Here is a 24,420-nt window from a genome sequence, read left to right on the forward strand (position 1 = left end):
TTACAAAAGCAGAAGCAGCTAAAACATAAGTTTATATGACAGCTATTAAGAAACTTAAATAAGAGAATGAGAAACAAATTAGTGCAGAAGGAGAAGAACTGCATGTGACAAAACGAGAAAGACATCATTTTTTTTTATCTCTACAAATCCTCGTGATAAAGATGAAGTCCCAAGCCAAGACGTGCGCAGGCTCGTCTGAACGCCATTGCTTCAGCTTTCTGCACTGGATCTCCATAGTGTGTGTCGTCAACAGAAGCGGTTCCAGTAGATTCTCTGTAGATCTGGTTACAATTTGTGTAAAAACTTCCATCAGTTGAAATTCTTTTTTTTTTTTTTAGTATATATAGTATTTTTAGGCAGATTTACATACGTATCACTCGATTCTTATATGTTCACATATCTAAACCTAAACTTGAATATATATACATCAAAAACTGTATATCACTATTTAAAAGTAAAAATAGTGATGTGTTTTATGTGATATGAATATTTGGGTGCGTGTTATATATGTAAATGCGTAGGAATTGGGTAGTATGTATGTAAATGCCCACCTCTTTTTTAAATCATCATGATTATTAAACTTGGGCTTTATTTGAGAAGGCTTTCATCCTCCGTTCAATTGCTGTGAATGTCGATGCAGACTTTTTTTTCTGTTCGGTAAAACAACTTTTTTTGATGTTATGCCGAAATTATTTAATTTTTTTTTTGCCGTTTTAGAACTAAGGCTTCGTCGCTCGTTCAGCCACAGCTTTTGAATGAGCTTTACTATTCAAAAGAAGCCTTAGAAGGTGTTTGGTAGCATGCTGTTTATAGGATTTAACAATGAATTTAACTTAAACCTAACCAAACATTAAAAAAAAAAATAATAATAAAACCAAAGCTCTGTTAAATCTAATTTTCTCGCATTCCGACTTTTTCTTCTCGCGCTCTTTCACTTTAATGATGTAAATTAGGATTTAGTAAAATAAGGCCGTCGTCGCTCGCGAGCTCTTCTGTCACAGTATGAATTTGATAAATCCGATTTAACTTAAATCTAAGTGTAGCCAAACACCACCTTAGACTTATCTCAACTATTTAATGTTGGGAATCACCTCCATTTATTACATCACCAGTTAATATTACAGAGCACTTCGTTACAATATTTAAAATTACAATTTTATAGGTGAATGTACTCCACACCTCACAAGAACTCTCTCCCCAAAACAAATTTGCCACTAGCCAAGAACTGGTCCGACTTCAGTGACTCCAAAACCGGCTGAGGATGAGTCCAACATTCAAATCTGGAAGATCTTTAACAAATCTCCTAGCAACAATTACTCTCTCAAAAGTCTCCCTCTACCCTATTTCAAATCATGACACCCAAAAGGCGAGGGCGAGCGAGCTATTTGACTTTTTTTTTCCGGAAAATAAAATATAAATATATAGAAAAAGTAAGCCTACCAGATTCTACCAATTTTTTTGGTGGGTGAAAGACTGAATATATCGCTTGGAGTTCAATGTGATTTGATTTGACTGAGTAGGTGTTTGAAGGCAAGATTGATGCGATTAACTTCCAACCAACCAATCTCTAGAAGGATGAACAAAGTCTATGATGCCAGAGTTAATCTAAAACACAATAGAAAAAATAAATATTATTACTTAAAAATAAATAAAGGCTACAATCAGAGATAGTGAAATAAAAAATAGGAACAAAAACAACACTAGCTCCAACTAGGACTGGATCGAAGGGTGGTGTTTGTGGTCTGTGAGGGCCAGGAAGGTAGCTGGGTGGTGGAAAAAAACCGGTTGACAAGCCGAAACAGTAAGGGGGTTGTTTCAGATTCCCTGGACAGCAAGCAAGCAACCGTGATTGCGGGGAATGGCTGTCCTGGACGATGGCGATGAAAGGAAGGTGGCAGCTGCAAGGGTGGAGGGCTGGGACAGCAGGATAATGGCTACTCTTTGCCGTTCTTGGCGGTGGCAGCAAGTAGGGAGGGCTGGAACAGTGGTGACAACCATTATGGATAGCTAGGATGGGCAGGAATCAGCGGGCAGGACTTGGAGCAATGACTGGGGCAGCTGGAGCAAGGAGGAACAACAATTGTGGTTATGGATAGCGTCAACAAAGAAGGATGGGAGGGATGCGAAGGAGTTGGGTAAGGATAAATATCCCCATGGGATCGAGCTACAGCCGGAGCACCAATTAAACTCTTGGAAAAGGTCACCATCTCCGATGAGTTACAACCGAAGCACCTTCTCGCCTTCGAATACATCTCTAGAAGGGGAACACCGGACGCCGACGGTTGTCTTGATAGAAATAAGAGTCAAAAAATGACTTCCAAAACTTAATACAACACATATATAGGAGAGAACAAGAAAGTGGGGAAGGAAAGGAGAAAACTTGCTAAAAATTTTAAAGAAATTGAAAGAGGAACCAGTCAGTTCAACCCACCTTGCTCGCGAGAAACAGATAGCAGCCTCTTAATCACGACGATTTCCACGTCCTTCTATTTGGAGCCCATGTCAGTCTAAAAATGCTTGTAGGATTCATATGATCCATGCAAGAACTCTGATAATGATTAGCCTAATACTTTTGTTCTGATATCACATTTGCCACAACTCGACTTAGTAACAACAATAAAAAATGATAAAAAATGAGAATTCATAATAATAATCCTAAATAAGTTGATAATGATGATCCTAAATAGGTTGATAAGGATGAAGTTTCTCATATAGGTTAGGGCCCTATAAATTTTCCCCTGGGAGTTTGCATGTAAAAAATCTTTCTTAACCATAGGGGTGCTGAATATCGTAGAACTATGATGAGTTTGAATCTCTCATACACTTGATTCATAGAATTTCTTAACTATAAGTATCATATTTAATCTCCAATCCAAAAAAAAAAAAAAAACTTTTACAACCAAAAAAATATAAAAAATAAAAGTAAAATAAAATATTGTGAGACCATGAATCGCACTGCTTGTGCCAATCAAACCTTGTAGAAACTTACATGGCATTCTGCAATAACTGAAAAAAAAATAATGATAATGTTATTATATTAGGAGTTTCAATCAGTGTAGTCATTTAGAATGAGAACGAAATGCCTCGATAATTTTGTTTTAAGAAGTGTTTCTTTCAAAACGACAACCAGAGAAAACGAGCCGGAGGCAGAGAAGAAGGAAGTAGACTCAGAGAGATTGAGAGTGAGAGAGGGAGAAGGAAGAAGAAGAAAGAGAAAGAGGAAGATCAACAACACATGCAATCTTGTGCTTCGCCATGCTGAAGAGTGTGTAAGAAGAAGGCGACGCTAGCAAGAGTGTTGAACTCGTTGCTTGGACAATCCCACACAAGAGGGAGCCGAAGAGAAGAAGAGTTGCTAGCGGGTGAGGTGTTACCTATGGTCGAAGGAAGAAAGGAAAGAAGGAGAATAGCATGCACGTTTTGTACTTAGGAGAAAAGAAGGAAGCTGTGGCATCGCAGAAGGAGGGGTTTAACGTGGGTTAAGTGAACATCGAATCGAGGCAATAAGGTTAGGATTATGTTCTATTTTATATAAGATGTTTATTTAATTAATTAGATGATATTAAATTATACTAAACTTTATGAAATAAAGATTATAATTTTTCTAATTAAAATTTATTATATTAAATTAATGTCAGGAAGAATTGCACAAAGGTTAGTAGTGCAGGTTCGGACTAAAAAGAGACAAATCAAGCCATAGAATGAATGTTAAGGTAAGAATTTACGGATTTTATGCTTTAATTATATAAAATCATTTTAATTAAAATGCTATTAAGATATAATCTTTATGAATTAATTTCAGTAAGTTAGTCCAAACAAGAAATTGAATTAAATGACCAATAAGATCGAGATCGATCATGCAAAAGAATAGAATGATGTCAGGTTAGCGTTATGCAAAAGAAGAGAATGAGGTAAGGTTAGTGTTTATTTAAGTAATTATTTCTAATCAATTTAATTATAAATTTCTGCATATTAATGTTGGAATATTATGAATATAACGAGGCGAGACAAAAAAAAGTGTGAAAGAAAAAGTTAAAAGAATTTGAAATGGATTATTTCTTAAGATGAAATCAAAATAAGTACTCATGTTCTTAGACTATGTTAATGTTTTTGTTTCTTCTACACCAATACATTTACTGTTATCGTTACTCGTTATATTGAAATCACTGCAAACTCGTAATTTATAATTCTATTGAATTATTGTTCATATTGTATGAATGATATGTGTACTCAAATTTATTTAAATTATTATAGATAATAAATGTTATATAAATATATTGACTGTTATGCAAATGATGATGAAATAATCATTATTAAATAATACTTTTCATAGCATGCTTGCATGTGCATGTTGTACTAAGACAGAGTTCATCCTTTTATGGTACTAGCGAATAAATCCTAAGATACTTATGCATGAAAATGAAAAAGAATATTGATATTAATATGTACCTTCATTGTTACTAGTTGCTCTTGTGAAGATTGCATACAAATTAAAAAAATATTGAAATATAATGATACAATAAGACACAGTGAATGTTTAGAATCTTAAATTATCATATTAGATAATATAAACGCTCTTAGATTGATTTATATAAAGTTTGTCTGACACGCATATTGTCATATATTTCATAGAATTACTCTAATTTATGAGTATAAGAATTTATTGACTATGTTCATTTACTGTTATTTTAAACTAATTTTCAAGTTTAATTAATTGATTAAAAAATAAATAATAGAAAAGAAAATTTTTATAGAAGACGCGGACAACCTGACATAAAGTAATTTATAGCTACTTTAGTTTAATTTTCTTTTGAAAGGCTCTTTCATTTGTTAAATGTTACTTATAGAATATAAATATAGAAAAAAAAATTAAGCTTCATCGTCCAGTCGTCTCCTCTTTTTGGTTAATTTCAAGCAATGAATCGGGACGTAATAAAAGTGAAATAAGAGCAAGATTTAAAATTAATTAATGTAATTTTGGTGAAAGAGTCAATAGGACAATTATAAGATAATTTATAATAAGAAAATTGAGATTTTAAGTTAGTACTAATTAAGTAATTATTTTAATTCAAGCAAATAGATGTATCCGAGATTATAGAAGAGGAGAATACAGTAGAAAATGAAGAAGAACCAACTGATATAAATGTGAACACAAATGCCCTGACCCAGATAGTGGCGACGATGACAGTTAATTCAGGAGTTCAGACTGCAACTTGGTGAGAGTGAAATAATTGTTGTGGATAAGTACTTAAAGATATTTCATGCACTGTGTCCCCCATTATTTAAGAGAACTGAAGATTCAACTGAAGCAGAGAATTAACTGATGTAAATTTAAAAGATAATAGATTATAAAACCTGTCTGGATGAAAGAAGAGTGTCAATAGTTACATTTATGTTGGATGAAGAAGCTGAAAGATGATGGCAAAAAAAATATCATGTTAGACTAGGGGACACACCCAACATGATAGTAAGTTGGGAGGAGTTCATAGAGCTATTCAGAGAGTGGTTTATACCCTATCTACTCGAAGACAAATACAAAACAGATTCATCAGATTGGTACAAGGAGAAAGACAGTCATATAATATAAAGCAGAAATCACTACATTATCAAGGTATGCGACACAGTTGATCGCTACTGCAGAAGAAAAGTACTATAACTTCCTTTCGTGATTAAAAGACTCGATCAGGCAGCAATTGATGCCTTTAGCGATTGATGAATACTCAATATTAGTGGAATGAACTAGAAGAATTGAGATCAATTATCAACTTAGAAGTATAATGATACACATAAGAGAGAGATTATTAATGAATCAGAGAACATTGGGATCAAACATAGGGACCCATTGAAAAGAAGCTCAAGTTCAGTTCAAGTGGATTTAGCAGAGGTACAACTCAGAGTACCATAGTCACTTATGTTAAATGTGGAAGATTGCATAACAGTGAAAGTTTGATGGGCTCCAACACATGCTACTGGGGTGTCAGCCTAATCACATGCTAGATACTACCCTTAACATGGCCAGAAAACCTCAAAAAAAAACAGAAACAAGATGGAGCTCTTTCTCAAAGGAGTGTCGATGGGCAAAGAATGATAGTCTACTGCTTCAGTTCCTACTCAAGTTTAACCAAGGCAACCTGTTCAATCGCGAGTATATTCCATTACTAGTAGAGAGCCTGAAGAACCTATTGTCGTTGCTGATGCAAATAGGGATTGACGAGTGTTATGTTTTATTGTATTTTATATGAGTGTCATTATTGTATTTGTTTTTCAAAAATGTGTGTTGTCGTTATATTACATTGCTTAGATTTGATGTTATTCGTGTTATGTTATCTTTTTCTCAGTAATTTGAAAATAATTAGTTTTGCATCCACTGTTCATCTTATCAAATTTAAACTTCATGAAACTTTTTGGATGATTTAAGTTTTACTTGTTTAATGAGAAGTGATTTGAGGCTTGAAGTAGATTATACAAATTTCAGGGATGAATTTTTTATGTGGGAAAATTTTAATAACTAAAGAAAAAATTAATAATAACGTTATTACTATTAGGAGTTTCAATAAGTGCATTCATTTAGGGTGAGAATGAAACTCCTCAACAATTTTGTTTTAAGAAGTGTTCCTTTCGAAGAGAACAAATAGAGAGAGCAAGACAAGTGGCAGAGGAAACTCAGAGAGAACGAGAGTGGAAGAAGGAGAGGGAAGAAGGAGAAGAAAGAAGAATGCTCACCTAAGAGGGAAAAAGCCAAAGGCAACAGATGTCAAATCAGATTGTGAACAATTTTCCTCAGAAGCCACTCGACGTGTACGAAAATAGTAAGATCGATAACGCGTGCAAGTGTTTTGTCATGCTAGAGAGTGTGTAAGAGGAAGGCAACACTGGTGGATGATTTTTCTCTCCACACACCATAAACCATTTAGATAACTTTTATCTAAATGATCAAAGACAAGATTTAAAGAATAAGATACCTCCCAAGGGGAGAAAGTATTACCTTGAAATGAGACTAATCATTTGGATGATGAAAATCTTCATAAGTCTAGGAATCAGGGTTTTTTACCTTATTTTATGGGTGTAAGATAAGGTTTATTTTATAATAGGGTTAGATTCTCTATAAGAGCAAGCCCTCATAGTTAATTATATCTCTAGAGTCGTGAGCCCTAAAAAAACCTCTTGAATAATATAATGACTTATCCTATTCGGATTAGAAGGATGGACTTTGAAAGTTGAGGTTTCGAAAATGAAGGAAGGATCCAAGCTAGCATTTTGGAAGAATTAAGCTCAAAATAATGAGACTTACAATCCAATGATAGTGTGTCATGAAACGACCCAGACAAAGAGATTTAACCATACATGAAGAAATTTTTACCGAAAGGATTGAATTTAGTTGGTGGTTGAAGATTTTCAAAAAGACTGGTAGCGAGTTTTGATTGATCGGATGTGATCAAAAGGAGATCAAGAATGATTAGTTTGATTTGATCTGAAGTTGTCGATATGAAGGATTTCTAGGTGGAGGTGAGGTCCTAGACTCTAAAAGGAATCCTAATAGGTGAAAAAACCTAGACTTTCAAAATGCTCGTGGCTTTCGTTCGTCCCGGATATGTTGGCATCATTCAACTGTAACCAACTTATAACCAACGACCGTCCTTAAACTCATGACCAAGGCATGTAGAGAGTTTCTTAGTTTGAAGGCGGGTTGAAATGCCTTTGTCGGTAACCATGGTTTACTTCATAATAGAGCATTCCTTCTGTTTCAGGAGGCAAGACTGTTTGTTTTATATGTCCCAGTCCTTAGCACTAACTAGAGTGTCTATTAGACTAACCTAGGTTGTTATACTTGGAATAACCTAGGATATATGTATGATCCTCAGTTCTTGTGTCTAAATTGGCTAACTTAGAGTTCGTGTCAAATCTGCATAGATTTAGTTTTCGTTCTTTATCTTAGTGTGTTTTAGATGTTATTTAGAGTTCGATATTTAATTCGTGATTTGTTTTAGTTCATAGATCTATTTGTTGAGATAAAAATCGAGATTCTCTTGGCTTAAAGTTTTGTAATTGTTTTTCTTTGTTGTTGTTCTCTGTTTGGTTTTGTCCATAACTTTTGGGTGCCTTATTAAATGTTTATGGGGAGAAAAAACATGTGAGAGGTTCTCATCCTTTTTCTTTTATCATTTTTTTTTGTTTTTGTTTATTTTTAACATAGAAGAAACTAAACATGGTATGTGAAAAATATAAAACATGAATGGAACATGACTTTTAATGCATTACACATTGAGTACTACACATAGAAACATAACTTAGAGTTTAGCTTGGATTTGACTTGGGTTGGGGGTGAGTTAAGGTTAACTAGGGTTCAACTGAATTCAGCTCAAAATCGAGCTTGGTTCGGTATGATTCGATTGGGTTCCAATTGGCTATGACCTGAGCTAGACCTAGGTTGACATGAGTTTGATCTAGGATGGACCTAGTTGGGTCTGGGTTTGGCTTGGGTTGGATCTGGATTGACCTAGGTTGGACGTGGATTGGACTAGGGTTGGCCTGGGTTAAGATCTTTGTTGGACGTGAGTTGATCCTGGGTTAACCATGGGTTTGACCTGGGTTGGACCTATGTTGGACCTGGGTTACAGTTTGAATCGGGTTGGGTTAGGATTAGGGTCAAGTTTAGGCTTTGTTCGAGTAGACCTAAGTGAAACCCAAATCCAAGTTTAATCCAAGAATTTGATTTACTTGTACTTAAATTAAGTTTTAAAAAAAATACTAAGCACAATATAAAAGAGGAGGCTTATCGGAGGAGCCATGGTGGTTCATGGATAGAAGAGGAGGCAACCTAACTCTTTTTTGTGCGTGTAGAATTGTCGAAGGGGGAGCCGCGAGGGCTTATTTATAGGCGACAAAGGCGGTGGCGGAGCCGTTGCCACCCACGGATCGACTTCGACAACCGTCGATTAAGATAAGGATCGACGATTGCGATTCCCCCGGTGGTTGGAGCTCCCACGGATCATTGGCGATGAAAAGACATGTCAATTCACTGCCTAATCCGAGGAAGAAGACCATGGATCACTAACATGGCTCGGGGGCGTGGTCATGCCAGTGTCAGGCGTGACCATGCCCAGAAACAATTGAGTGTTGCTATGCCCGAACCAGGGGTGTCCATGCCGGTTCAGGGGTAGTGGGAGCACAGGCATGCACGCCTGCACCCGCGCAAACATGGGAGCGCGAACTTGAGTGCACACATGTGGGTGTGTGTGTGCTCATGAAAGTTCCCACATTCGCAAAGGGTGGGCACACACGATCCAAGGCAACCTAAATTGAACTTAGAAAACTCAAAAATTTCAAAGGCCATGTTGATCTTGGCTACAGTGTTTCCAAGGTGAGTTAGTTGAGGCCAAAGTATAGGCCCCACCCCATGAAAACCGAGTTCCTTAATCAATGCTAAAATGAACCACAAACTAGTCATTCCTAGCTCAATGTGAGCAGCTTTCAGATTGGTTGTGAGTTGGTTTTGAATTCGAACGAAAGGTTGACCGAAAGTAAGGTCAATAAACATTAGTGAGATCGTCGACTTGCTGCTTGGACAATCTCGCACAAGGGGTTCGAAGGGAAGAAGAGTCGCTTGCGCATGAGGAGTCTTGTGAGCGACTTGACTATGTTTGATGTTACCTACAGTAAAAGGAAGATATGAATGAAGAAAGGAAGGAGGGCTTCCTTTACATCCTGTACGAAGGAGAAGAGGAGGAGGCTATGGTATCACCGGAGTTTCGTGTGGGTTAAATGAAGACCGAACCAAAACAATAAAGTTAGAGTTATGTTTTATTTTACATAAGATATTTGTTTAATAAATTTGATGGTATTAGGTTATACTAAACTTTAGGGAATAAAAATTATAATTTTTCTAATTGAAATTTATTATATTAATTAATGTCAGGAGGACTTGCAAGAAGGTTCATGGTGCAAGTTCAGACTAGAAAAAGGCAAATCAAGCCATATAATGAATGTTAAGGTAGGGTTTTATGGATTTTATGCTTTAATTATTTGAATTATTTTAATCAAAATGTTATTAATATGTATTAATTTATGAATTAATTTCTGCAAATTAGTTCGAACAATAAATTGAATTAAAGGACTAATAAGATCGAGAATGGATCATGCAAAAGAAGCAAAAGAGGTAAGATCCGTATTTATTTTGATAATCACTTATAGACAATATAATTATAAATTTGTACATATTAATGTTAGAATATTATAAAATATAACCAGTTGAGAAAAGTAAAAATGTGAAACAAAAAAGTTAAAGGATTTGAAATGGATCATATCTTAAGGTAAAATCAAAGTGAGTACTCATGTTCTTATGCTATAGTAATACTTTTGTTTATTCTAGACCAAATGTGTCACTAATTATATTGAAATCATAGCAAGCTCATAATTTATGATTCTATTTAATTTTATTCATATTGTAGGAACGATATATCTAGTCAACATTATTTAAATTATCATAAAATATTGACTGTTATACAAATATATTGACTGTTATGCAAATAAGAATAAAATAATCATTATTACATAATAATTTTCATAGCATGCTTGCATGTGCATGCTTGGCTATCATGAAATTCACACTTTTATGGTACTAGTGTGAGAACGCTAAGATACCCGTACATATAATGAAAAATGATATTGATAGTGATGTACCTTCATTGGTACAAGTTTAGACGATTGTATACATATTAAAAAAATGTTGATATGTAAATAATATAATAAGACATGGAGAACGTTTAGAATCACATTGAATGATCATATTAAACACTAAAAACCTTTAGATGCTCTTAGATTAATTTATATAAAATTTAACCGACAAGCATATTATCTCTCATTTCATAGTTTTACTATAGTTTAGGAGTATGAGTATTCACTGGTTAAAATTAGTTCACTGTTGTTTTAAACTAAAATTTCAGGTTTAATTAATTAACTAAAAGATGAGTAATAGAAGATGAAAGGTTTATAGAAGACACGAACATCCTAACCTAAAGTAGATTTATAATCACTCTAATTTAATTTTCTTATGTAATGACTCTTTCATTTGTTAAATGGTAGTTAAAAAAATGAATTTAGAAAAAAATTAAACTCCACTGCCTGATTGTCTGCTCCCGCCTTGTTTCATTCCAAGCACGAACTTGATCGCGACTCATTCATTATAATAATGCAGAGAACATTATAAGAAAAAATTCTGCAACATCCATTATCTTACCTATGCATTACTAATGTTTCTTCTAAAAGTTAATGATGTTTAAAAAATAAGATGAGAATTACAGTTAGAAGACCTTTATTCTTGAAAATTAAATGAAGTTCAATTTAAGTGGATATCCAAAACTAGAATTATATTCACTTGCATTATTGTCAAATCATAAATGCATAAATTGAGTCAACAAATCACCACATAATAGGAGTTAAAATGCTTCAAAATAATTCCAAAAAAAAAAAAAATTGAAAGCATAAGGAGCTTTAGGCAATGGTCTGTGATTGCCTATTTATTATGAGCGTAAAGGCCACCAAATATTAACTCCAAAAAATAAACCACCGATTCCAACCATAATTACACAGCACCAATAATAAATGTGTCATAAAAAATTAGCAAAATAAATTTTCTGATGGACCAATAAATAGATAACTGTGCACAAGAACCATGAAATCTATATTGACATCTTCTATAGAGTTAGTCATGAAATAGAAGGCTTCTTTATAATATTTATTGATAATACCCATAACTAACTAATAAAATATTCATGCATTAAAGATTCAAAGATGAGTCATGCAATAGTTTAAAGTGCCCAAACTTAGTTATAGTCTGGAATAAAAGCTTACCTCAGCATCAGTTCCATAAAGAGTGACTCTATAAATGACCGTTACAGCTTTCCCATCAGCCGAATAAACAATGTTTCGAATCTCTCCAGACCATTCTAAAATAACAGAACAACAAACATGAAGAAAATTCTTGTCATTTTCCATCAGTGATCTGTTAACGATACTGGCATAAAAATATAAATAAAATTTACATACGTAGCACACAATTCTTATTTATTTACATATCTCACACCTAAACTTTTATATTTATATACATATCATTTTGGTGCTTTAAATCTATGAATGAAAATGTGTATTTCACTTTTAAAAATTAGTAATAGTTAATTTTTTATGCAAATATTAAACATTTGAATGCTATGTGTGTAAATGCTTAGAAGTGAGATATGTAAATACATGAGAATTGTGTGCTACGTATGTAAATGCCCCAAAATATAAATATATTAAAGAAAAAAGTAAATCCACCTGGCGCATGCAGGTTCAAAATGCGGTTAATAATATGCCTGCAAGAACAAGATAAGATGATATAATATAGATTGTCAAATCCATTATTCGATTTTAGGAGTATAATGATGCAGGACGGTTAAGGGTTACGTTTTTTAATGTATTTATTATATAAAGCAAACCACTAGATAGTTTAACTAGGATTTTTTTTTTGAAATGTAAACCACAAATACAAGAATTATAAACTCAATGATAATAAAATAATAGAGTAAATCTGCATAAATTAACTCAATCCCTCAAATAAGAATTTTAACTCCAGCAAATTCAGACAAAATCGAGAGCAATAACATGCCGTTATTATGATAATGAAATAAGAACAAAAAAATGCAAATTCTAAGATACTAATGCATCCAAAATGATACTACTCAAAGTGAAATGTTGATGTAATTACAAACAGACAAACCCATAATTATGATATATCTACATGGACCGATAACCGATAATCTCATGGCATAAATTTATTGGTAAGGAATAATGCAAATCATCATTAACAAATTGACTAATCAGGAAACAACAATGGGATCACAATGGATAGGTCGTCGCATTGGTGACTGAAACATGCAAAAAAATCATCATATGAGTTGGCTAGGAAGCCAGCGACGGGATCACAACATACAACACATCCAGCGATCAAACCTCTCGATACAGTCGCGATTTGGGATAGCTAAAATGCCAATGACGAGATCACATAATACATGAGTTCCGCTTCCATGATCCAAAATTATCCTTGGAATAATATCAACAAAAAAATAGAGGGTTTAGGGTCGCGATCCCGTCGTTCTGGATTGCATCTCAATCCCTTCATTTTTAAGCTACTTGGATCACAAAGTTCGTTTCAAAGGCGACGCAATGGAGTTGGGGAGGATGCCTCAATGGTGAAGAAGGATTATTACTCTGATACCAATATGGTACGAATGGAGACGAATATTCATAGAAATTCGGGCAACCAAATATTTTATTTCAATAACACCAAGCAACAAGCATCTATAATTCGAAAGGTAAGGATCTCTCCAAAACCCTAACCCTAACACCTACAATTCGAAAGGCAAGCGATCTCTCCCAAAACCTAACCCTAAGACTTCAGACAACAATCTCATAGCATAACCTTAACCCTAAACATATTAGCCCTTGTATCCTACAATAATAAATAATAAATAATAAATTACTAAATTGCCCTTTTAGGTTTGCACCCAAAATAAGTCTTCAAATTATTTGGGGGGGCTTGGTGTCAGCCTGCCAAACATATATTTAGTTTTTATTTTATGCCCATAGATGTTCTGCATTAATGTATTATGGTAGCTTGTCATTCTTTTTCAATTGGATGAATGTCGTATTATTCAATGACTGGAATTCTTTGAAGGATTATAACGAGTCATTTTACATTGAGGTTCTTTTGCAAGGACTTTATGATGTTGTTCTTTTTGATATATATGAGTTTTTTTTCTAAACTGTTCAAATGCAACCAAAATCCCATTTTTTATGGATGCTCTGTCATGTTCTCATGGCAGAATAATTATCTCTTCATATTGACCTATTAAACTTCCTCTTTTTTCAGTTTTATGAATGAAAGATAGGCTTCTATTGTAATCTTTTACTTTTCTTTTCTCACGTTTTTTATGTAATATTTTCCCACTAGTGAGTTGCAATGGAAATATCAAAATAAAGCAATTTACCTGCTACATGAGAGAATTGTTAAGTAGATTTTTTGTGATATTTGTCTGAAAGAAGTTGAATTAGATAAACGACCTACAACACATTTCAATAAAAAGGATTGCTAGAATATAATACATAATTTTTGTGAGAAAATTAGAAGATAATATAACAAATGTAAACAAAAAAATAAATGGGATAAACTAAAAAAAAGATTGGAAGCTATCGAAGAAACTGAAACATAGATCAACCGGACTAGGTTGAGATCATATAAAAAAAACTATCAATACTTCAAATAAATGGTATTTTTTTTTAATTATTCAGTCACTTGCTTAGTATGTGTAGATCAATATTAATATTATTTTTACTGCAATGAAATGTAGGCCGTCCCAAATGCAAAAAAAAAAATTCAAACTTTATGGCATTGATCCTGAAATTGAGAGAAATTTTGACATGTTGTTTTATGGGGCTGGTTGATGCCCGGCAAGAGCTCCTCGTCAAGAAGCCCCTATTAATTTAAGTACCCATGAAGTATCTGAATAGAACAAAAGTTCAAATAACCCTGAGAAAGGTTCATATCAGAACAAAAATGAGCGCACATTATCCAGTCATACAAAACACCAATATTCTATTGAACCAGTGCAGGGGAGAAAGAAGACGAGAAGCATTTTTTTTCTAAGGAATCAAATTTCTCAACTAGTTAAAACGTTCTCAAATAGGTCTTTTAGATCAAGTTCATCACAAGAATCTCTTTCCATTTTTGACATCATCAGAATGCTTGAAAGGATACCTAAAGTTTATGACGGCGTGCTACTACATTTATACTCCACTAAGTTGCTCGATGATGCTACTCATGTCACTTGCAGTTGAACAAAATATTTATTACATTAAATTTTTCTATGAAAGCTGTGAAAGATGAATATATGCAATACGTTAAGGGTTAATAATTTAGAGTGATTTGTGATTATCGAACATTTGTATTTATTTTTGGCCAGGATTCTATGTATTGTTTTATGAATTTCTCTATATTATGTTTAAATTCTTTCATATTATTTTTTATTTCTGCAATTTAGACTAATGTTTTATCCTATATGATTTCTTATATTTTCAGTTGATGTTGCTCTTGTAAGTGTTGTTTGATAAATTTTTATTTGTGTTGCTACAGTTATGTCTAACAACAAACAAGAGCTTTCCAAGAAGGCTATGATCACTGTTGTATGCTTAATTAATGAGTACTATGAAACATATATTTGTAAAAATCCTTCAATGAAAACATGTATTGGACATAAATGGACTGGGAGCTGCTCACAAGAAACACTAGGAGATTTCATAGTATGTTTTGTATGTCACAAGCAACCTTTTGATCTTCTACAAAATTTGCAGACCTATCACGGTCTTTAGGGTTCCTCAAGAGCAACAAAAAGGGAAGTGTCAGGGATAACACTAGATATATTATCACACAATGAGTCCACAAGAGTAACATGTGAATGCTTTCAACATTCTTCTGAAACAATTAGTAGATTAGCTTGACATCTACTGTTGTGAACCCCCTAGATTCTACATTTTTGAAAACACTTATTGAGATATCATATGATTATCTTTATATGTCCTACTTCAAGATAGATTCATACACATGAAATAATAATATTTTTAGCAGTTTGAATACGCTTAACAAAATAATATATAATATAAGACTACATTGGCATAATTGATGAAACACATGTGAATGTCTGTGTTCCTTAAACTGAGAATGTGGCTTATATTGGAAGCTGTAATTCACAGAAACAGTACATTATGGTGATTTGGGACTTTCACAAGTGTTTCACATTTGCCATGACCAAATGGAAAGGAAATGTGCATGATAATTGCATCCTCAAATTTGCAACATGTTCCCAATAATATAATTTTTCAAGAACACCTCTAGTACTCCATAATTGCACATATAATAGATATCTCTTTATAAATAATTTATATGTAAATATTCTGTATAATCCACCAAGAAGCACTATCATGGATGTCGGGTACCTGATGCAGTGAGACTTTCTAAGTCATATACTGAAATAAAATGCAACCTCCGAGACTTTGAAAGTAGTCAAGTAGTTCGTGAAGAAAATAAATATTTCATAAGCAACACAATTCATTACATGATATTATTGAAAGTATTTTTGATATTTCAAAGAAAAATGAGTTATTTTAAGGGGCAAACCTAGCAATTCATTTAACAAACAAGTCAATAGTGACAATGACAACGACACTACATAATTAAATAAGGCGTTATTTTTCGAAATTAAACATTGAGTTTAATAGTTTAGAGACAAATCACACATATGATTCACATGAAAATTATAAATATAGGGTTGCTCATCCAATAATAGACATAAAAAATGTTCAGCTAAGAGAACATATTGTAATAGACATAAAAAATGTTCCAACAGACTCAGAACAGTTAAGACATTAATATTATGGTTCAACTAAGATAACATATTACAAATGCTTCAGTTGATGAGTGAAACATCAATGAGTGACTTCTGTGATATGGTTATGTATATTTTATACCTTAGACATTCAATTTTTATTAAATTTAAATGTCCTATACTTCGTACTTTCAATTACAGCTTTTTTATATTTATTTTGTTAGATTGGTTATATGCATTTAACATATTTCAGTTTAAACGTATAACCAGAGCTTTCGCTGGAATTTTTTTTTAGGAGTAATGATTATATCAAAATAAACTTTATCAAATTAAAGTTATGATTGTGGTTGAAATTTTATTCGTAAAAGTGACAGTACTTTTAATTGAGAAATTATTTTGTTGATGACTTTGTGCTTCAATACTTTATGAATGGTGTAATTTTATGGAATACAAAAAAATATTAAATATTATGTGATATTGTTTGTAATCCTTTATTCATAAAGCATAAAATAAAAATTTAACTTTTTTATATAATAATACAAATTGAGTTATTAAAGAGGTAGTCATGGGAAATTCTCTTCCAATTTTTGTCATTACATATATAGAATGACATTTTAGACATTTTTTTTAAAAACAATTGCAGCACAACAAATTTATCAATGCATCTTCCAAATAGACATATTGCCACAATTGCTTTTCAGACAACTGTAGCTAGCCCAAACAGACCCTTAATTAGTTCATGAAACACCATTTTACCATCCAACATTTAAAAAAAAGCATTGCAAACGTTGCTGCAAACAACATCTCGGTGTGTTGTCGAAAAACCACAATGATAATTCTTCCCCACGTAGACACTAAATAAATTAACAAATAATCAAATCAAAAGGATCAAATGTGTCATTGAGATATTGGGCACCATCGAAACTGAAACTAGGAAAAAGCCTTATATGAAGCAACGAAACGACAAAAATCTAAAATGGAGGACACACAAGTGAATGCAAAAAAAGAAAATATAAGGTGTATTTTAAAACAAGATTATTAAAACTATAAATATATTTTTTTTTTGTGTTTTGCTTTTAATTGAGGAATTTTATGCATATTTATCATTATATATGAAAATGAAGTGTTATCAAGTGATTAAAGTCTTTCGAAAATCATTTTATATATTTGCATAAACATATCCCTTTTCAAAATGAAAGAAAAGAACATTTTCACGCATAAAGCATCTTTTGCAACAATAACAGAAAGCATATCATTGTACTCTTGTGTTTTCAATCAAACCTCATAAATCATTGTCTCTAAATCAAATTGAAGAATATAAAGCAACATTTGAAGATCAAATTGAAAGCATAAAAAACTCAATTGAGTACCTAAGAATCACAATGGCAAACTTGAGAACTTATCATTTAGAACATAAGGCACAAACTCCACTAGTTGCAACTATTGCCCTTGCCTGGCATGATCACCCTAAAGAATAACATTTGAATAGGAGGTTACTTGTTCCAAGACACCAAACTAGAATGACCAGAGCATTTCTGATGATACATTCTCTAGACTAAAAATTAAAGCCCCGTATTTGATGGTGCCGATGAACCCAAAAAATTCCTTAGATTGGCTTACATGAATAAACGATTTCTTTGATTGACTTGGTGTGGATGACTACCAAAGAATTAATTTATGAAAACTAAAAATTATATGATGAAATATATTAGCATGGCGTTATAGCCAATTTAACAAAATTAGAATTTCTTTAAATTGGATATAATAAAATAAATATTAAAATATACATCATGAATAACACAGGCATCAACATCATTAGATTTCAAATCTCAAAGCAATAAGCCTGTGACCGGCCTCTCAATGAAGATAATAATTTATATTGTCAAATTCCAAGACCACTCCACTTTTTTATTTGCCTGCCCCCACCAAGCTTTTTAATAAAAGTACATGTAAAAAGCTTTAAACTTTGCTTGAAAATCCCCTGGCTAGCTGTAATAAGGGAAGCAAACATAATTTCATGACCATACTCCTAAAGGGTGGTTGTTATATAGTCTTACTTCGTAGTTGGCATATTTTCTTTGCCCATAAAAAGGCTCCTCATCTTCATTAATAAAAGAAATAAAATCCATATTTTGCTTATTGCATATTAGTATAAAAAGTTTAGTGGTTTATTTCCATGGAAAGGCATGTTGGTCGATCCAAACCCTTGTCACCTTGGTGAGGGCAAGCATTTTATCTCATATTGCAAATTTCCTTCTCCCTCGCCTAGCTTTTTGTCTTAACCCCTCCAACAACTCTAGCTGTCATCTAAAACGCCTCTCTCTATCCTTAAGTAACATCCCCACAACGTCCATAGCTTTCAGCTTCATGCCCACGCCAAAATCCTAGCAAAACATCACCTCAAATTAAGCACACAACCATTGCTTGCTTGCCCAAGAAAGAGATTACCAACAAATTCAATACGTCCATCACATTGAAAGGGCTTATGACTATTCAGGTGAATATGGAGCAAGTATAAGACAAAATGAACTGGCACACCCTTAAATGGTTCTTCAAGCTATGGGTTTTCCGTAAAGGTTCATAAATTGGATTATTAAGTGTGTGGAGAAACCAAAGTTTACCCTCCCCATTAATGGAAAAATATCAAATTGGATAAAGGCAGACTGTCCGTTCAGAGAAGGTTGTCCTTTGTCCTCGTACCTCTTCATTTTGTGTTCAAAACTCCTCTCCCCAGCCCTCTCTCAAAGAGAACACACTTGGGTATTAGCATATATAATGGAGGGGCTTGTATATCACATCTATTGTATGTGGATCATGTTCTCTTATTCTTTGAGACTTCCATGCAAGTACCCAAAGGTTTGCGAACTATTCTGGAGGTGATACCAAAATTTAACAAATACCCAAGGAAAACAAATATTATCATTGAATAGAAAATCTAAAATTACAACAAATAGTAGGGAAATTTGAAATTGCAACAAAACAACACAACACTGAAATTAGGGTTGCATCTAGGGTGTAGGTGGTGTCGGTTAGGGTTTGGACCTCCGGGGAGGTGGCTAGCAAGCTAGAATCAACAAGACGACAGTTTTCAAGAGTCCAGACGACAAGCAAGCAGTAGGAATAGCTGCGTGAGGACTGTTCGGGTGGCGATAGCAAGGAGGAAGGAGAGGGAATGTGAAAGAAATGTAGGAGAGGGAAATGTATAAGAAGGATAAACATTACTTGGAGACCAAGATACAATCCGTAGAGAGAAAAGGAGATGACGAGTGCTGTCCCAAAGCAATTCACGGTAAAAATTAAACCCTAGACATCAACAAAGAGAATATATATATATATATATATATATATATATATATATCATCATCATCATCATCATCATCATCATCAAATAACTAGGAGAGGGCCCCCTCTTAAAAAGAGGTGGTACTCCTCTGCATAGAGGGCTGGCCAGCTCTCAAGACCCTTGGACCGAATCGGTCCAAGTAGCAGGGCGAACAAACGCCCCAGGGTTGGAAAAGCTTTGACCTCATCCATCGAAGCTTCTGTCCCCTCATGGTATAAAGTAAAGTCGACCAAATTGGGGGGTAACAGAAATGTTGTAATCTCCCAATAAGTCAATCCTATAAGTGTTTTGATTCAGCTTCTTGACGATCCTGAAATGTCAATCTGCTTTGGGGAAACCTCTCTTTCTTCAATCTGATCCACATTAGTCTCCACTTGAAAAGCCACATTCTTCCTGGTTTTACTAGCTTACTCCCAATAAGTCAATCCTATAAGCGTTTTGATTCAGCTTCTTGAGGATCCTGAAATGTCAATCTGCTTTGGGGAAGCCTCTCTTTCTTCAATCTGATCCACATTAGTCTCCCCTTGAAAAGCCACATTCTTCCTGGTTTTACTAGCTTACTCCTAATACTTGTGGTTTTGCTTGGTGATCGCTCTCTCTACCTCATCATGTAGCCTCTGACTCTCCTGCGCTCTAGGCTCGACATCTACACTAACCTTTGTAGCATGAAGAGGTTGTACCAACTCAAGTGTGGTTGTGCCCATTCACAATCTCAAAGGAAGTATGTCCTGTAATCTATCTCACGGACCTATTGCAAGCAAATTCAGCCTGGGATAGAATCAAATCCCATTGTTTGATGTTATTCCCTATAAAACACCTCAGGAGATTCCCCAAACTCTTGTTCATAGCCTTTGTCTGACAATCTGTCTGTGCGTGAGTTGTTGAGTTGAACAGAAGCTTAGTACCAAGCTTTCCTCATAAAGTCCTCCAAAAGTGGCTAAAGTGTTCCTTCTACACCAAGATCTTATGACACCCTCCATCAAGAACCATCAACATGATAATCAAAATTAAGCTTAAGTACTCCAAATAAAACTTTAATCCAACAAAAAAAATTTCACAATGTGAATAGTAGCCAAATAAGGAATATTAAAGTATCAATTGCATAAGGGAGCACAATAGAACAAAATAAGATTATACAAACCAAAATCCAATAGAAGTTAAATATGATTATCCACACTATAAAGAAACTCATATGAATTACAAGAACAATTATCAAATTTCATAGTATTCTCTCAAGCCAACAAACCAAATAACAAAACGACAACAATAAACATAGGTAAACACCACCATCCTATGAACCAAAATGTTTTTAGGTTAATAAAAACTTTAAATTATAACTTTTATAAATCTAAACCTAAGAAATAGAAGCATAATGATACAACACCTTGGAACACTAAATCCATGGAGGAAAACGTGAGTTAAAGGCTCCAATTTATAATAAAATTGTCAATTGGAAGCAAAAGTAAAATCCCAACATTTCAATCTAAGATTAATATGGAGAACCTCATGAAATAAACATTTAGTTGAAGAAAATTATGACAAGAATCCATATATGCCAAAATTACCCTTTTTTTTTAAATGCCAAAATAATCCATTGAAATCTATTTCCACTCCAAAATTAACACCTCCTATAAAGACTTAGTTTTCAGGGAAGCATTAAGAAAGACAATACATAAAATAGCATCTTTATTCATGTTTTAAAGGAGAATATCTAAAATATGAATAACAAAATCTTCAAGGAGATGACATTAAGTAAAGCCTCCTGCCATTCATCATCAAAGAAGAAATCTCTAACTTCATCAAAATAACAATGACCTTGAAAGAGATTTGAACCAAGCATCATGCTAACAAATAAGTAAATAAAAACCTACTAGCACCCAACCCAAATAAATAAGATTTTCAACAAATTCTCCGACAAACTTTTTGCAAGGCGAGAATTCAAAATTCCAAACCTTCATAAACTTGGGACTATTATTTACAATATCTAATATGCATGAATTCAGACTAAAGGTTGCCTTGAGTCCAAAGTCCCACCACAATTTAAAAAAAAAAGGCCATAATAACATTATTAAGGCTTCCAAAACCTAACTCACCTTTAAGAATAAGCAGATAAAATCATTCCAATAATAATAAAAAAAAACAAAGTTAGCACAAGGAATCATAACTCCCGGGGATAAAATAACCAAATAAACACACATATCTTTCACTAAATGCACTTTAAGGGCACAAATTGAAGTAAATGAATAAGCATGGCACTTAAAACACCCTTAAGATAATTCGACCATTAACAAAAAAGAAGCCTATCCTCTCAACTCTAAATTTTATTTTGAATATTGCTAAACAGGTTATAGTGTTGGGTAGCATTTTTATATTCTCTAAGCAAAGAAACACTTTTGTACATAATAAGCAGAACTTGATAGAAAAAACTAACATGCATGAAAGCTTCATTTCAAAAACAGATGAAAATCTTGCATCCTAGAGCACGCACACAAATAAACTGATGAGCATACAATTGTTAAATTCTATATGTATGCTTTACCTAACATTAAATGTGCTTGGTTACAAAAGAAATAACCATGTTGCTTACGCCTGCACATTTAGAAGATAAAAAAAAAATTATTAGTATATCTACATAAGTTTGGATTCCTGAAGACACTACATTATATTCACTACCAAGACATGCACAAGTTTCAAATAATTAAATATTAATGATAATAGGTCCAAACTTATTTGGATGCCCAAATTTAAAAAAAAATTACTTATCATAGGTATATGCCATCATGGAGGGCCGTTGAAGACATGCCAATAAAAGCTTGAAGCACACAAGTTCAAAAGAAATCGTTTCAAGGTGTAAATCAAAATTTAGGTTAAAAGGAAACTGTATAAGGTAACATGTTTAGTAACATTTGTAGTTTTTCCCCTACATTTTTAGTACTTAAATTGACTTAATTTCATTCAAAATCTTTTGGGAGACATCACTTAAATCAAACATCTTTAAGCTACAAAATTTATATTTTCTAGCGTCTTCATGACATAGCAATAGCTTGACAAGAGTTGCTGCAGTTGCTCTCAGGAAAGAGATCATAACTCAAACAACAGGATGAAAAAGAAAATAAAACTTGGCAATGAAACAAGTACTTTGAATTTACTTTACAACAGGATGAAGAACTCCAAACTTTACAGTAAAATCCCCAACAAAAACAATCCTTTGGAGTCGCTGTGCAAGGGTTATATTGCTTACGTCAGCCACTTTGATTTGTGTATATTATTTTATGTCAAAAACATTCAAACTTTTCACAAAAATATTATGCAAAGCTGAAAAGAATTCTTCGAGTCATCCCATTAGTTTCAAAGCAAAATGACATACACACAAAGATCTGTGAAGGGCAGGAGAAATAGCAAGAAGAAGACACACAAAGGTCAATTTTATGTGTTAAATTCAAATGCAAACTCCAAACAACACAGTGTGATTGGCACCTTCATGGAGCTTCCAAGCCTTACATCATCTTCTTCCATTACAAGGATCTCTATCTAGTATTAGAAAGAAAAGGAATGCATAACAACTTCCATTCTATCAATACAAAAGGTAGATTAGTTATTGGAACTATAATGGAACGCAGTTATGTTTTTACTCATCGGGTCATGAAAATTCTTCATGAACTGTCACATTTAAATACTAGTAAGAAAAAATATGAAGGGAGCATTTACATATATAGCACAAAACGCTAATTAAAAATAATATCATATCTCACATCTAAACTTTCATATTTACAAACACAGCACTCAAATCTTTAATATCACATTAAAAATGTGAAAAGAAACCTCACCCCCTCCCTCCTTTTTTGCACCTTACCTCTCCGATCATGAAGAGAAATCAATAATGTCCAAAGCAACGCATGCAAAGAAACATCTATCCTCTCTCGCTTTTTTTGCTGGGGAGGGTAAATGCAAAGAAACATTAAAAGAAAAAGAAATTCTCACGCACCAGAAAAGCCAACTGATCACTCGTCATGAACTCCATAAATCACCTCAAAGCAGAAGCAAGCAGCTTAAAAAGACACTTCAAGTAAAATTTAGCTAAAAACAGATTTGATCGCATAAGATCGTTCAAAGCAAACTTTTGAGATCAGACCGCAAACCAAAACGAAGAAGAACTTAAAGAAGCAGACGGAGAGAAAGAGCTGGGAAGTTCGGATTCTGACTTCTACCATGGAACATATTTGATGGTCTGTCCGTCTTCGACCCGTGCCTTCACGAAGGAGTCCGGAACCTTCTTACCGAGCTCCATCAGGATCTCAGAGAGAGGGCGGCTAATCCCCTCGGTAGGAACCCCTAAGTCCTCCACTGCATTTGCAACTGTTGTTACCACCGTCGCCGGCCTCATTGGCGAAGCCTTTGCGGCGAAGCAACGAAGCTGAAAGGGCTTTGAGCCCGTCTGCAACGAAGAACGAGACAATAGGTTGACGAAGCCCCTGGCTCTGTTGGCAACCGCCATCAATTAGAGCGAAGCTTTCAGGTGGCTCTTGGAACGTGAAGAGAAGTATCGAATTAGGCGAAGTGTTGTGGCTTTACAGGTTTACATACAAGCATGCCACTCGATTCTTATGGGCATGCTCTTTTTAATAAAGTTGTGTCCAATTATTTAATATTTGGGGTTTTTAC

General features: G+C 33.8%; 1 protein-coding gene across 1 annotated transcript; it reads right to left on the bottom strand.

The window, feature by feature from the left end:
* Positions 1-24,327, bottom strand: LOC110031036 (DNA repair RAD52-like protein 1, mitochondrial). The gene is made up of 4 exons (XM_020734068.1): positions 23,967-24,327; positions 12,313-12,350; positions 11,851-11,945; positions 1-281 (listed from the first exon to the last, which is right to left on the bottom strand). Exons 1-4 carry the CDS (start codon positions 24,251-24,253, stop codon positions 141-143), a joined length of 561 nt encoding a protein of 186 aa, XP_020589727.1. The 5' UTR covers positions 24,254-24,327; the 3' UTR covers positions 1-140.
* Positions 24,328-24,420: the final 93 nt, after the last annotated feature.

Source organism: Phalaenopsis equestris, unplaced genomic scaffold, assembly GCF_001263595.1.
Source record: "Phalaenopsis equestris unplaced genomic scaffold, ASM126359v1 Scaffold000761, whole genome shotgun sequence".
Taxonomy (NCBI): Eukaryota; Viridiplantae; Streptophyta; class Magnoliopsida; order Asparagales; family Orchidaceae; genus Phalaenopsis; species Phalaenopsis equestris.